A 15064-nucleotide genomic window follows, 5' to 3' on the forward strand; every position below is an offset into this window, starting at 1 on the left:
CAGCCAACTGCAACCCACGCAAACCGAGTTGCCCATTGCGCGCACGTCGTCCGGGAAGAGATCGGCCATGACCACCCACGCCAGAGACCCGAGACTCGAGCCGAACGTAGTCACGTAGCATGCTGTGAACACTATGGCAAGCGCCGGCAGACTAGCAACAAGCGATACCGTGATACCCACCGCACTGAAGAACATTCCCGTCAACCCGTACAAGATGAGCTTGCGATTGCCCAGACGCGCCGCTAGCATTCCACAGAACATGGTTGGTAATACGTTAACAAAATTGACGGCCACGATACCGATGCGATCGTCCGAGATGCCAGCCTGCTCAAAGAGGGTGGACGAGTAGAAAAACACTGCGTTGATACCCGTGAGCTGCTGGGCGCCAGCTACGCCAATGGCCGTCAATAGCTGCCGAATAAGCAACGGTGAGAATAACTTGGCGAAGTTGCACGGCTTGACTTCGTAGGTTGGTGTGGTGTTTTGTTGCGCTGGAATATATTCACTGGCCGAGGCGACGCGAGGTGCCGGGTGGTCCTGTTTGATCCACGTCTTTGCAAGATACACATTTTCTTCACCAAATAGTCGCGCCAACTCTCGTTCAGCAAGTTGGTTCTTCTCCATCATCAGTAGCCACGCCGGGCTTTCCACGATCACAAACGGCGCCAACGCCAAGAACAGCAACGCCAACACAACAGGGAACCCTGCAATGTAACGCCAACCGCTGCTTGTGTCGGTGAAGAAGAAAGTGATGGCCACTAAGAGGTTTCCGACAGTGATAGCGATCTGGAAGCCTACTCCAAGGCTGTTGCGGAGGTTTGGTGGCGAGATCTCACTGATGAAACCGGGGATGACTGCTGTGGCACCACCTGACGCGATACCCGAGATCACTCGTCCACCGATAAACATCCACACGCTCGAGGCGCTCGCTTGAACCACAGCACCTGCGATCATGAATAAGCAATTGGACATCATGATGCGTTTGCGACCGAACTTGTTGGAGAAGCGTCCACACACGAGGGCCCCGATCATGCCGCCGACAATCCAGGCACTAACGGCAATGGTCCACTGAGCCTTTGTGTGCTCAGGGAACATTAGACAGGTGCCGGGTGCAACCGGTCTGGCGTCGCATTCGTCCTCGTTGTTGAACGTCGTCAGATTCAGTTGCGTGGTGGACCACCCGTACTGCAGAGGCTGGAGCAGTGACACCAGTACGTTGGCGTAGAGCACCCACCGGGGACGATCGGGTGCGTGCACATCTGGTGCTGGTGGTGCGGTGGGCGTAGTAACTGTTGGTGTTGACACCACACGAACATAGTCACTGGTGCTGCTCGGTGACGGCAACGGCGCTTCCATTGCTTCTGGAACTCTCCACCCGGTAATCGATTTGCTGGCTATGGGGCAAATTGAAATCTAACCGTTCGCGAGCTGAGCTCTGCGAGGGCGACAGGGCTCTCGTTTCTTTGGGTTTCGAACGACTGCATTCTGGATTTGCATAGGCCAGCGTATGCGACGTCCAAGCAACACGACAGCATTCAAGGCTGCTGAGCCGATTCGACCAGGCAGTGTGGTTATGGCGAGCTGTTGCGCTGCTCATGCAACACCGGCATCAATTATCGGAGTCGTGTTTCGTGATGCGGCGGTACTCCCGACCCTAATCGGATGGAGATCAACGTCCCAGCACACACGCAAAAGTTGACTGGGGCAACAAGTCGCTAAAGAAAGGGAGATGAGCTCGAATAACACGGACATGACGCAACTTCAACGCGTTAACTCGACGCACACGCCTGTGAGAAATAATACCTTGGACTGGCTCAGGTTGGACTGCGAGCGCTCAACGGAGATTCGTGATGCCCACACAAAAGCTCACCCACGCTCTGTTCTCCTTCGTATCCAGGAACGGTGTAATATGACGGAGGTGATGGAAAATTGAGTGTTTTTAAGAGCGCTTGGACGCGAGCTGTCGGCTAGGGGCGACGACAAACGTGCTGATCGACGGAGTTTAATGCAAGGCGTTGAAGCTGTCGGTTGCTTGATCGACGCCGCGCTGTTGGTGCGTTAGAAAGTTGACACCATTGTGTTGCGTGGTCGCTAACTATCAATGATTGAGAGTGTCGAACGATATCTAAACCGTAACTTAGGTTCGTGTGTGGCATTGCCAGCACGCAAATGACCTGCCATGCATAGCTCGAGACGGTAAACAGTTGTTCCCATTTGGACAGCCATATTTTTTTTTTACTTGTAAAGAGTGTTATGTTGCCTTCTATGAACTTATTGATCTCAAGTGTAAATTCGCAGCAGCGAGACGATTTCCTGCTGGCAAATGGGGCACGTGGGGTACTCCGACGTGCAGTTGCGGCGGTACGTTTCGGCATCCTGCTCGCAAAAGCACAGATGACCACACGGCACGACGGCAGTCACCGCTTGCTGGTCCTTACACACCACGCACTCGGTCTTTTCGAGTATCACGGCATTCTTCAGGGCGTGGACGTTACGGTCCACTTCAGCCAGCAAACTGCGAGTTGTCTGCTCCAGCAGACGCTTCTGGTCACTCACAAGGGCCATCTTCTCGTTCATCTGTTCGCAGAGTTGATCGTAGCGCACCTTCACCGAGTTTTCTTGTTCCGCACGCGCCTTCTCGAACGCAAATCGCTTTTCAGCATCGCGAAGCAACACCCGAAGCTTGCCCACCTCCACCTCTGTGGCATCGAGCTTCGTTAGTGAGTCGTTTAGCTGCTCAAGGAACTCTTCTTCGCGCTGCTTCCACTTGCGACGGAGTTGCCGCTCGCCCAGAAGTCGCCGCTGCCACTCTGTTTTGATCTCGGCATTGCGCTTCTTGAAGTGCTCTAGCTCATTCATCAGTGAGGCAACAGAAGGCGTATTATCATCACTTCCCGTGCCCTCATCGTCATCGTCATCACCCGCGCCTGAAGTTTGGCTTATCCGTCGTCTCTTGCCAGGTGGGGGTAAACGAGGTGTCCCCGAGCCACTATCTGCACTAGCATCAGACTGAACGTCTTTTTGCTTCGGTGCAGAAGGTTTAACGCGAGGCGTCCTGGTTTTTGCACTAGAGGGCGTGTCCGGGTCACCTCCGTTACTACTGCTCCGCTGTCGAGCAGTGGTATCCTGAGCTTTTTTCAACGCTCGCTCTCGCCGAAGTAGAACCTTCTTCCGCTCTTTCTCCTCAGCCATGAGTTGAGCACGGGTGGGCTCCTTGCTCTTCGTCTTTGATTCTGGTGGCCCAATCCAGTGTCTCACATTGCGCACTCCACACACCCAGCAGTTCGATCCACGGCTAGGAACCATCCACCGAGCCGCAAACCCCTCGGTAGGATCGACGTTGATATACCCATTCACCTCATCGCTGTCCTCGCCACCTGGGTTTGTCACTACTGCCATCATAGCTTCCGACTTGGTTTTCTTGCCATTCGAAATGATCACCGGGGTGTACACCTTCATGGGTGCTTTATAAAGGGCATTCTCAGATGCATTTTTGCCAATGATGCGGAGGTTTACGACGTCGTCAGAACCCACAGCAGGAAGGTCATTTGAGTAGTAAAAGATGCCATCCGTGGACACAGCAACGACAGCCTTTCCGTCGTCGCTAGCAGCTAGAGACTCAAGCATGATGTTGGAACGACGAGACTTGCTGCTCCCATTGCCGTCGATTTTCTCCAACTCAAACTCTTGGCGAGGTAGCCGTTCGCAGGACTTGGCATTCATGGTGGATGCATCAGGTAAGCAGATCCGGTAAGCTTCGCCCATAAGTGAAATACCGTACGCATGCTGACCATGAATTGCAGCATTGCCAATGTCTGGAGTGTTTTGAATGGTGAAATGAGTATTCACGGTGTGTACCCCTCCGAGAAAGTCCGTATCTTCACCTTCAGCAGCAGAGTCATTATTGCTGTCCGAGGCTGAGCTGGATGACGCTTTTTGGAATTCCAGCGGCCATACACGCATATTTTTGTCCTTACAAGCCGCTGCAATCGCCAACACACCAGGCGACAGACTTGACGGCAGAAATGCTGCAGTCATCGCCGTGTTACCACCAGCACCGAAATGTTGCAAATGTTCCCAAATGGGTTCCTGGTGCTGGTATGGTTCAATAAAGCGCCACAAATTCAACGTGCCAACACCAAGACCAGTTAGAATGTAGTACGCCGATCTGAACATTTGATTTTACAGTAACAAAAAGTTAGCGAATATAATTTTGATAGAGCGAACAACTTGACGTCAACCCACCTTTTGTCTTTCGTTTCCTGAACTTGATCGGCAGGTGGGACGTACGTGGTCACATCGGCAAAGCCCTATAAAAGCAACACGCATGATATGGCATCAGTGGAGGTAAGTCAAGCGCAAAGCAGAAATTCAACTAACCCGAACTCTGCTGCTGCTGTGAAAGTGCTTTTGGAATTGCTGGAAGTCGTCGTCATCACCATCTACACATGCAGAGCACAACGATAAGTACACATGGCATATGTGAGGGAAAAAATGCTGCAGGTTACGCACCTTTCTCGCTTCTGTAGTGGTCCAGGTTAATACTCATAATCACACGAGGTTGCGTGTGTCGGCAGCCCACAAACACGTAGCGGCCATCGGGGGAGATTTTCACTCGCAGGTGAACGTTAAAAGAGCCCTGAGAAGACTGCTCGTCAATGTGGCCCAAGAGGTAACCGTGACGATCGCTCGGAACACTGCTATCCATCTCATAGAGCCGCACCGAGCCGTCCGTAAAGCCCACCACCACAATCTCGCCATCTGGAGTCACGTCCAACGCCGTTGCTACGCCTTCAGTCGAAAAACAAATCGACTTCTGCGCGACTACGACACGGGAAGAGAAAAGCTTGCGCACCGGCTTAGGCGGCTGTGACGGTGTTTTTGGAGTTCGCGTTGGCGTAGGAGGGGGAACACCCGCGGGAACGATCGACGCTGGCGCGGCGCTTGACCCCTCCCCACCTGCAACAGGTCCAGTGCCCGACGAAGTAGATGACGCAGCTGAACCTGAAGACGCATCTGCCGGGTTTGTAGCCACAGCGCACTGCATCGAAGTAGAGGGGGTAGCGTAGCCTGTCCCCGGAGCTACAACTGGTGCAGCTTCTTCTGAATGCGTCAGATCCATCAGCGTCGGCCCGCTGCGTGGAATAACCAGTGCTGGCCCCGCGCGTGCGGCTCCTGGACTGCTAGTGACTCTCGCAGGCTTCGCCGGCGACTTGTTGAACTTGGCCTGGAACGACTGGAACGGCGACTTGGCCGATCGCACCACCTTGTTGCTCTTGGCCGGCGGAGCGAGCTCCACCTGGTCCAGCGCCGACGCCAGCAGCGGCGGGTGTCCGTTGATCCTCGTGGGTGGCGCCTCCCCTGTGGCTGCCACCGTCGTGTCATCGAACGTCAGCGGCCGCTTGGGCGACGCCGAGGCTCTGTGTCTCAGTGGGCTGGTCAGGAACTCGCTGCGCCGCAGGGGGCTGGCCATGTTGGCGCTGCGTCTGGGCCTGGCGGGGCTCGCGGCCGCCGCGCTCCTGGGAGGCCGCACGGGGCTGGCCAGGTGCAGCGGGTTCACGCCCCTGGCGCGCGCAGGGCTCAGCAGCTGCGGCGTGGGGCTCCTCAAGTGCGGTGGGTAGCTGGGGCGCCTCGCGGGGCTCGTGAAGCCCGGCGTGGCCGCGTTGGAGCGGCGCGTGGGCGACAGGATGCCCGCGGCCACGGCGGTCCTGGCGGCCGCGTCGCTGGGCGGCTCCGCCTTCTTGCGCTTGGGCGCTCGCTCTGCGTCGTCGGCCGGCGCGCCAGAGGCGGAGGCGGAGGCGTCTCCTTCCTGCTGCTGCTGCTGGCGCTTCTTCTTGAGCGCCTCGACGATCTGCTGCGCGCGGTTCTTGGTGCCGATGCGCGAGCCGGCCACGTTCTTCATGATCATCTTCTCCATGTTGAGGCGGTTGCGGCGCACGTCCTGGCTGCTGCGCGGCTTCTTGGGCTGCAGCAGCGCCGGCACGGAGCGCGGCGTGGCGCCGTCCGCGCCGTCCTGAGCGTGCGACGCCATTGGCCCAAGTGACGGCGGGAAGTGACGCGCTGTTTGAACCGGAACTTCCCTTGGCGCGCCAAAATTAGATTCTCTTTGAGCCAATAGCAGACGAGAGGGGTTTTCAGCCAATGGGAGAGAGGTTGTGTCCCGCACACGAAGGGATCCGATAAGCAAGATGCGGATGCGGACGCTGCTGCTGCTGCTGACGCTGGCGCTGGCGCTGCTGCTGGGCGCGGCCGAGGATGCGCAGCCGACGTCGTTCCTGGACTTCTCGGTGCCCGATCTGCGCGGCCGCCTGGTGTCCATGCGCGAGTTCAGCGCCTTCCGCGTCGTCCTCGTGGTCAACGTGGCCAGCGACTGCGGCTACACCGACCGCAACTACCGCGAGCTGCAGGAGCTGCAGGACAAGTACCACGACGAGGGCTTCACGGTGCTGGGCTTCCCGTGCAACCAGTTCGGCGGCCAGGAGCCGGGCACTGCCGACGAGATCCTCAAGTTCGCGCAGGAGAAATACCACGTCACGTTCCCGCTCTTCGCCAAGGTGGACGTGAACGGGGACCAGGCGCACCCGCTGTTCAGCTTCCTCAAGCGGCGACTGGACGGCTTCCTCACCAACGACGTCAAGTGGAACTTCACCAAGTTCCTGGTGGTCAACCACCAGCCGTTCAAACGCTACGGCACCTCGACGTCTCCGCTGGAGATCGAGAACGACATCGTGCAGGCGCTGCACAGCAGCCAGCACGTCGACGAGTTCGACGATGGAGGCGCTACGGATGGCGACTACGACGCTCACGACGAGTTGTGATGGAGTAGGGTGGGGATTCGAAAGCGTTGGATACAGATGGACTTTGTACGTGTAAGTTTACTCATGGTCTATCTTCTCTTGCCTCTCGCCGCTTATTTTGCGTTCATCTGTTCAGCCAAATATCTCGATACTTCAAGTAATATATATGCAGGCGAAAGCTCAATCTCACCTGTGGAGCACAACAGTATCTGCTTAAAAGATAGTATTTCCCTTCGCAACGTTGGAAAAGGAATGAGGTTTGTAGTAATGACGCTGCAATCTAAATGGGCATTAATGATACTCGTCACAACATCTAGAGATCGAGGATCTAAGTCGCTGGATCGAGCAACGTATTAATGCATCGCTTTCACCCGCGACTCAGTACAGGTCTACTCTATATCCGCATAGTAGTCATTTCACCCTGTGCAGCGAACTGATCGTTGGGCTAGAGTTGCTGCGAACCTGAAGATAATGCTTAACGTATTCGCATCCAGGAGAGCAACTCCGAATCATTTTGCCTGGTGTTGAAGAAACCGTCCTTGCGGTGTCAAGCCCGGGTCGTTATCCAGCACGCTACTGTCCTACTGCTTCTCCTGAGTCCGTTGACGCTGTTGTACCTGGTTATGGGCTTCATTGAAAGAAGGAACTAGTGAATTCGTTCCAGATGCTCCAGGTCCTTCATCCTTTCCAAGAGATCGCATCCAGGCTCTAACTTTTAGCTTTGTTATAGTCGAACGTGGCGCGTTGGCGACAGACCTAATCGGCTTGACTTGTTGGCGGCTAAAAGAGCTATCACTTTGCAATGAAGTTCAAAGGGACTGTCACAAGGATTATACAGCTCAAGCTACGCTGGATCTAAGTGCGCTCGCGGAGACTTGCCCTGATTTGGACAATCTCGAGATCAGTAATTTTTAATACGGTCGTGTCTCCCGCCACAATACATTTCGTACTTGGCGTACCAAGAAGAGTGAGATTTATTGTACTTCGAGCGTCCCTGATACGGAGCCGTGTTCGAGTGACCGCTCGTATCGAATGGCTGAAGAGCTAGTCTCGCTAAAAATGCTCGTCCCAACGACAAAGAAGTGGAGACCTTTAATAGCCATGACGGTGATACCCTGGAGATGAGAATCCCAATGAGTCGAAGGCCGCAACGATAAGTGTCATGAAAAGCAGAGGGGGCCGGAATTTCCTAAAAGCTGTAAAATTCTTGGACGCGCTCAGCCTCGGGCGAATTTTATTTTCGCCTCGACACCAGTTCAACGATCGGTCCAATGTGGGCAAAAATGTCTGCTGTGTAGATATCAAAGTAGCTGGAGATGACGGTCGGGAGAACGACAACAATCTATCAGCTATCAGCTATCAGCTACTGATGAAATAAAACAAGATGCAACACAAAATTTAGCTTCGGAAGCGCTAAGCGATGAATAGAATTGCAGGAGGAAAGGCAGACAGCATCGAAAGCAACACGATTAGAGTTTCGAGGACTCTAGGCGTCCCCACAACTTTTTCCTACTTACGAGCAGTCTCATAGTTAGCTTCAAACCACGCCGTAGTGTCTCTCAGTCCTTGACGGATCGACATGAACTGGAAATCCGGCAGCAGTCGACGGAGCTTGGCGTTGCTAGCCGTCTTCTTGAACTGGCCGTCTGCTTTATTCTCATCAAAGACGATCTCCCCCTCGAAGTCCATGGCTGCAGCGACCTCGCGAGCGACGTCTCGAATCGACACCTCGTCCTCCTCGTCCACCGACAGGATGAGCGGCTCCACACTGTCGTAGTGGTTCAACACCCACAGCATGAGCCTGGCAACGTCGTGGCTCGAGATGAACTGCCGCAGCGGTTTGCCACTACCCCAGATCACGAGCGGCGTCGAGTCTCTCTTGGCCAGAAAGCACTTGTGGATGAGTCCGGGCACCACGTGGCCGTCGTCGATGTTGAAGTTGTCGTGTGGGCCGTATATGTTGGTGGGGATGACGGACGTGAAGTGGCAGCCGAACTGGTCGGCGTAGCAGCGGTTGAGCGTGTCGATGAGCCTCTTGGCCATGGCGTAGCCCTCGTTGGAGCTGTGCGCGCGGCCGTTGTGCAGCATGGTCTCGTCCAATGGGTAGGTCGTCTCTGCCGGGAAGACGCACGTGGACAGGCACGACACGAGCTTGTGCACGCCGAAGCGCTGGCAGCTCTGCAGCACCGAGTCGTTGATGGCCATGTTGTCTCGGAAGAAGTCCACCTTCCTGGCTAAGTTGCGGAACAGGCCGCCCACGAGCGCCGCCAAGTGCAGCACGTGGGTGGGGCGCACTCGCTCGAACAGCGCCTGTGTCTGGCTGGCGTCGCGCAGGTCGGCGTCCTTGGAGCCCACGAAGTGCCACTCGTCCAGGCTCGAGGCTTGGGCTGCCACGACGTCCTGCAGCGCTTGACCGACGAGGCCCGTGCCACCAGTGACGAGGACGACACGCCGTAGCTCGGAGGTGGTCGTGATGTCGTGTTGGTGCTCACCCATGCTTGTCAAAACTTGCGATCTTTCACGAGTTGAAGTTAGGATACGCTATGTGCGATACACAAACGAAAAGAAAAATATCGTGGTGGTGGTCATAGAGCTATAGCTTGGTCAGGCAACTACAGTAGCTTCCTACGGCGTTATTATCATGTACTTGATAAACATACAGACCAACGATAGGCGTACATGAATTACGTTGAGGAACACTTACGTGATGCTTTGATATCAAGACGAAAGCAGAAGGATTTCCTGAAGGATGTAGCTGGAAAGCGGGATTTACTCGACTGTGATGATCGAAGCAGACTTCCCTTCAAAGTGAAGGGAACAGCAGATATTATGATTATCGACGACCTGGCGAACCGAATGGACGATGCTTTCGCTGGTCTTCGGTTCGTGATCGAAATAAAGAAGGATCGTCCTAGCTACAATGAACGATGGCAACTGCTCCTGGAGTTGGTTGTGGCGGATTTGAAGAGTGAAGGACGTTGTGATCCTGTGGGTTTGTTCACTAACTTGAACGACTACTGGTATTTCTTGTGGTTCAGACGGACAACAAAATCGCCAGAATGGTGCTTACCTGCCCAGCCAATGGATTCAAGACGATGAAAGAAATTTTGAAGGAGAGAAGTGGACCCACGCGTGATGGACACTTTCGGATGCGGGTTACCTTCTTGAGTTCGTCTGTTCCACTCAAGCGTCAAAAGTTGCTTAGTGGTGCAACTGGAAACGACGATGCTGCAGCAGAAATGTTGGAGAGATACGAGTTGATGTCTGATGAGCTCAGTCCGGAGTTCTTGCAGCGGCGGAGAATAGATTATGCTTTTGATCTGATTAGTCAAATGCCGATTCATAGTTCAATGTACACCTAGGTGGTTTGGAAGCACAGCTTGATGTAGACTTCAGACATTGATCAAGCAAAACAACTTGGTTGTTACATTCTTGCGGAACACCAGGCGCGAATTGAATTCCTAGTTATTTAATAACCGAACACTATCGACTCTATGTTTTGGTGTCCTTGTGTGCGACGTAGGCACTGACAAGTCCATCTTCTACGCATACTTCTTGAAGTGCTTCAGTTAAAAGATCACTATCATCACGGCGGCGTTCAGCAGCAGTAAGATGACGTGGCTGTGTGGAAGGGAGGCGTAATGCTTGGCAGAGTTAAAGGTGATTCGATGGCAATACATGCCCTCTTTCAGAAAACGGAGGAGGGCACCACTGACGGAGAGTTTACCTGTACGATGGCCCGCCCAGTGGACGTGAAGGCGGTCGGTCACCTTCACAAGCCCGATTGAAGCGTGGTTCCGGTGCACCCGGAAACGCCAGCAGAAATACCGAAGGTGATAATGCCGTTGTGGAGCCTCGGGGAACAGGTGACAGCCGCTGTAGAGCTTCATATTACTATGGCGACAGAACTTGACACACTGCAATCCAGTCTCACTGTTGCTGACCTCAATCTTAGAATGAAGCCCGAGCGTGACAACTCACTGTTGCAGGGGGAAGTGGAGCAAGCGCTGCTGCCGTTGAGCTCGAAGACGTTCCGATGGTCGAGGATCAAGTCGTAATTGTGCAGTGTTGCTCGTGCGGGTCTGTCCACAGTGCTGGCGGAGGCCACAAGGAAGAAGCAGTGACTCGAGCACTGCAACTTCAACTTTACCCACCCCATCCACCATTATTTCATGTGCACCACACCACCCAAAAGCAAATCAATAACCTATCAGTCCACGTTCTACCTACGTTCTGCCGATATGCTGTCGTCGCTGCGTCTCCGTTCTCCCCTGCGCCGCTGCGCGTTCTCCCTGCGTTCTCCCTCAGTCACGCGGGAGTTCTCCGCGCTGGTGGACGCCACGTGGGTGCGCAACGCGCAGCAGTCGGGCGAGCCGGAGCTGCTGCTGTTCGACTGCAACCACCCGGCGTCCTATCCGCGCGGCCACGTCCCGGACGCCGTGCCGCTGCCGCTGGCGGCGTCGCTGCTCAAGGATTCGACGCCGCAGGCCACGGGCGTCGTGAGCCGTGAGCTGTTCGCCGACGTGCTGCGGGCGCTGCGGGTGCCGGCGCACGCGACGCTCGTGTTCTACGACGACGAGATGAGCCTCAAGGCCACGCGGATGTGGTGGGTGTTCCGCCACTACGGATTCCCCGTAGAGCAGCTGAAGGTGCTAGACGGAGGGGTCAAGCAGTGGGTCGCGGAGGACAACGAGGTGGAGATGGGCGCGGCTGACGACAGAGAGGCGTCCTCTGCCGCGGCAATCTGGATGCAGCCGGTGGACACCCAGAAACTCGTGGGTTTCAACGCCGTGCAGAGCGGCATCGCCGACGCGTCCACCCAGTTTGTGGACGCGAGGTCCCTCGGCGAGTACTGGGGGGAGGACGCCAACGGAAACGCCCGAGCTGGACACGTGCCTGGCGCCTTCAACTTCAACTGGATGGAGGGTGTTGACTTCACGCGGAACGGCAAGTTCAAGAGCAAGGAGGAGCTGGACAAGGTCTTCGTGGACCACTTTCACCTGGACAAGGACAAACCCGTGATCACCTACTGCCAACGCGGCATCCGCGCTGCGCACACGGCGTTTGCGCTAGAGCAGGTGATGGGTTTCAAGGACGTCAAGATCTACGAAGACTCCATGTTGCAGTACTTAAACCGGGACGACTCGCAGGTGGAGCAGCAGAAGTAAATATGGTTGAGGTTAGGGTGCAAGTCTAGCAATACATCGATACAGCTAATACTGCTCTTGCATATCCGTCCGCTTCAACTTGGAAGATCGCAATCTTGACAAGCATGGGCAAGCAGTCACAAGCTACTGGACTAGTGGTCCTTTGCTACACGACGTCACCCAAATACGCGCGATTCAGTCAAAATCGCTGTAGCTATGAATTTCCACGGGGGGGGGGGGGGGGGGGGGGGGGCGTCTTCAACACAAGAAAGGCGCACTGTAGAGCTTCGATAAGATTGCTAGCAACAGCATTGCTGGGTCGCTTGCTGCCGAATGTTTGCGGGTTTGAAGTCAACTAGGAGCTCACAAAAATGCGTCTGAAAGCAATAGAGTACTGTAACCTTGGCGAAGGTAGAAAGAGGACTACTGTATAATTCGAATGTCTTGGTGAGAAAACACGCATGACTCTCATCAGTAGTTGGTAGATTTTTGTCGTTGGACATGATACTGTACTACAGGTCGGCGGTTAGCAACAAACCTAAAAGATTTTGTATTCACGTTCCATGCGCTCACAAGCAATCCAAGAAGAAAGAGAAGGCGGTGTTCAAAGCACCATGCGGGACACTGGTTAGTTAGTCGGAGGTTGGTCGTTGAGAAGACTCTACAACGTTTAAAGTCAATCTGACAACTTACACATCGGATCGTTTTTCGTGTCAGCGTAGGTATTGCTTGTTCTTCTTACTCCTCCGATGTCGCTCCTTTAGTAGATTGACAGCTTGTAATCAATCCAAGTGTTATTACCTCAACTACACAGTTTTCCAGCACGAACCTAAGGTACCTGTTGCTGCTGACGCCAACGAACCTTGGATAATATTCTACTTGAATCCTTCGGATTCGACAGGACGTTGAAACACCGAGCGTTGCTTGCTCGGAACTACAAAAGTGAAGCTGAGCTCGAATCGTCGTGGGCAGCAAGGCTGTCCAAAAGCTCCACGAAGTACCGATGACCGTAGGTGTGGTGATCCGCGTGGGTAACTTGGGCGAAACGCACCAGCTTATTGGGCTTATCCACGAAAACGCATCGAAACCCGCTCCAGGCCACTGTACCGGAGTGATCCATCAAGGCTTATGCCGATACCGGTAGTAGTCTTGGTCGGATCGAAGAAAAGCACATGATCCTATTGTACGTGTAGCTGACCAATGCCCTCCTCCACATATTGTATTCCTTGTGTCATCAGCGTTGAGATAAACTAGCCTTCAAACAACGTTCGTCCATCGTGTTCACGACGCACGCACACTATAATAACTTCAGCAACGCAAAGCCCTGAGTGACGGCACGTTTCCTCGCAACGCAAGCAATTATCAAAGGTGAGTACTACAGCTTCAAACACCCCTGGTATAATGTTGGATCACGTAGTGTTCGGAGTAGCTGTGTAACGCACTGCGTTATATATTACTGGTTTCGTAATTTATTACGGAGCACGTCATTTATATTTGTTGCGGAACGTATTACGGGACAGCTTACGGGACGGCTTACGGGACGGCTTACGGGGCGAAGTTTACGGGGAGACCGTCAACTAACAATTGCATTCAACAAGGAGTGGCCATGAAGTGAGTAGCTAGTCTAGAGTACAAGAGAGTACGGACTTTAAGCTACAATATCACTTTTATTTTTGCCTTCTACGAGCCCAAGCTTCGACTACATCACATAGTAGCACTTGAAGAGTCCAAGCATCGACTTGTCCGTTCCCGACCATCGCGCCGAGAAAGTTTTGAAGATTTGCGCCACCGTGATGGAACAGACCACCACACCGCAATCGTTTGGAGACGTGCTGCAGCTTCTCGCCCGCCAACAAGCTGATTTTCAAGCCATGATGCAGCAGCAGTTCGCTGCTAGTGAAGCCCGCATCGACGCGCTCACCGCAAGGCCAACAGGGGCCCGCAAGCATCAACCTCCAACCTACCAAGGGAAGCTCGACGAAGATCTCGAGCTGTGGGTTTTCGCTGTGGAGCCATTCTACGCGGATTATCATCCGCAGATGATGGAAGAGTCTTCTCAGTTTGTGACTATGGTGTCGTGTCACCTCGGAGTCACCCCCATGAACTGGTACCGACAGTTCTCGCTGGAGTGCGATAGCTCCGGCCGCGTGAACACATGGGCGGTTTTCAAGGAGGCCATGCGTCATCGGTTCCTTCCGCCCGACAGCGAGTATCGCTTGCGCGAACGGCTGTGCGCGCTGAGCCAAACATCGTCACTGCACGATTACGTGGCAGATTTTCAAAATTTGCTCATCCAATGCACGGTGCCCATCATCCAGCTGGAGCTTCGTTTCTACTTCCAGCAGGGGTTAAAGCCGGCGACCGCAAATCATGTGCGCGAGCATCACCCGGCGACATTGGAAAAGCCTACCCAACTTGCGATGAGATTTGATCACGCTGGTAAACGTGCTCTCATGCTGGACAACGACTGGCAAACTACGGCTACTTGCCACCGCTGCAAGAAAGTGGGCCACATCGCGCCGAACTGTCCTGCGAAGTAAGTTCACCGCTTTTCAAAACGGGGTCGTGTAACGCACTGCGTTATATATTACTGGTTTCGTAATTTATTACGGAGCACGTCATTTATATTTATTGCGGTACGTATTACGGGACGGCTTACGGGACGGCTTACGGGGCGAAGTTTACGGGGAGACCGTCAACTAACAATTGCATTCAACAAGGAGTGGCCATGAAGTGAGTAGCTAGTCTAGAGTACAAGAGAGTACGGACTTTAAGCTACAATATCACTTTTATTTTTGCCTTCTACGAGCCCAAGCTTCGACTACATCACATAGTAGCACTTGAAGAGTCCAAGCATCGACTTGTCCGTTCCCGACCATCGCGCCGAGAAAGTTTTGAAGATTTGCGCCACCGTGATGGAACAGACCACCACACCGCAATCGTTTGGAGACGTGCTGCAGCTTCTCGCCCGCCAACAAGCTGATTTTCAAGCCATGATGCAGCAGCAGTTCGCTGCTAGTGAAGCCCGCATCGACGCGCTCACCGCAAGGCCAACAGGGGCCCGCAAGCATCAACCTCCAACCTACCAAGGGAAGGTCGACGAAGATCTCGAGCTGTGGG

The 15064-nt window shown here is 54.2% G+C and overlaps 4 protein-coding genes across 4 annotated transcripts; 2 read left to right on the plus strand and 2 right to left on the minus strand.

Annotated features, from left to right (window-relative positions):
• Window positions 1-2280: 2280 nt before the first annotated feature.
• IUM83_10277 (RNA-binding E3 ubiquitin-protein ligase MEX3C) lies at window positions 2281-6031 on the minus strand (the record flags this gene model as incomplete). The annotated part of the gene is made up of 4 exons (XM_067934770.1): window positions 2281-4168; window positions 4246-4310; window positions 4381-4442; window positions 4513-6031. The coding sequence occupies 4 exons, from the start codon at window positions 6029-6031 to the stop codon at window positions 2281-2283; spliced, it is 3534 nt and encodes a 1177-aa protein (XP_067793218.1).
• A 157-nt stretch (window positions 6032-6188) lies between these two features.
• IUM83_10278 (Glutathione peroxidase) lies at window positions 6189-6818 on the plus strand (the record flags this gene model as incomplete). The annotated part of the gene is made up of 1 exon (XM_067934771.1): window positions 6189-6818. The coding sequence occupies one exon, from the start codon at window positions 6189-6191 to the stop codon at window positions 6816-6818; it is 630 nt and encodes a 209-aa protein (XP_067793116.1).
• A 1488-nt stretch (window positions 6819-8306) lies between these two features.
• IUM83_10279 (GDP-L-fucose synthetase) lies at window positions 8307-9293 on the minus strand (the record flags this gene model as incomplete). The annotated part of the gene is made up of 1 exon (XM_067934772.1): window positions 8307-9293. The coding sequence occupies one exon, from the start codon at window positions 9291-9293 to the stop codon at window positions 8307-8309; it is 987 nt and encodes a 328-aa protein (XP_067793014.1).
• A 1745-nt stretch (window positions 9294-11038) lies between these two features.
• Window positions 11039-11965, plus strand: IUM83_10280 (Mercaptopyruvate sulfurtransferase/thiosulfate sulfurtransferase; the record flags this gene model as incomplete). Its single annotated transcript, XM_067934773.1, has 1 exon — window positions 11039-11965. One exon carries the CDS (start codon window positions 11039-11041, stop codon window positions 11963-11965), a length of 927 nt encoding a protein of 308 aa, XP_067793211.1.
• Window positions 11966-15064: the final 3099 nt, after the last annotated feature.

This window comes from Phytophthora cinnamomi (genome assembly GCF_018691715.1).
Source record: "Phytophthora cinnamomi strain GKB4 chromosome Unknown Contig30, whole genome shotgun sequence".
NCBI classification, from domain to species: Eukaryota; Oomycota; class Peronosporomycetes; order Peronosporales; family Peronosporaceae; genus Phytophthora; species Phytophthora cinnamomi.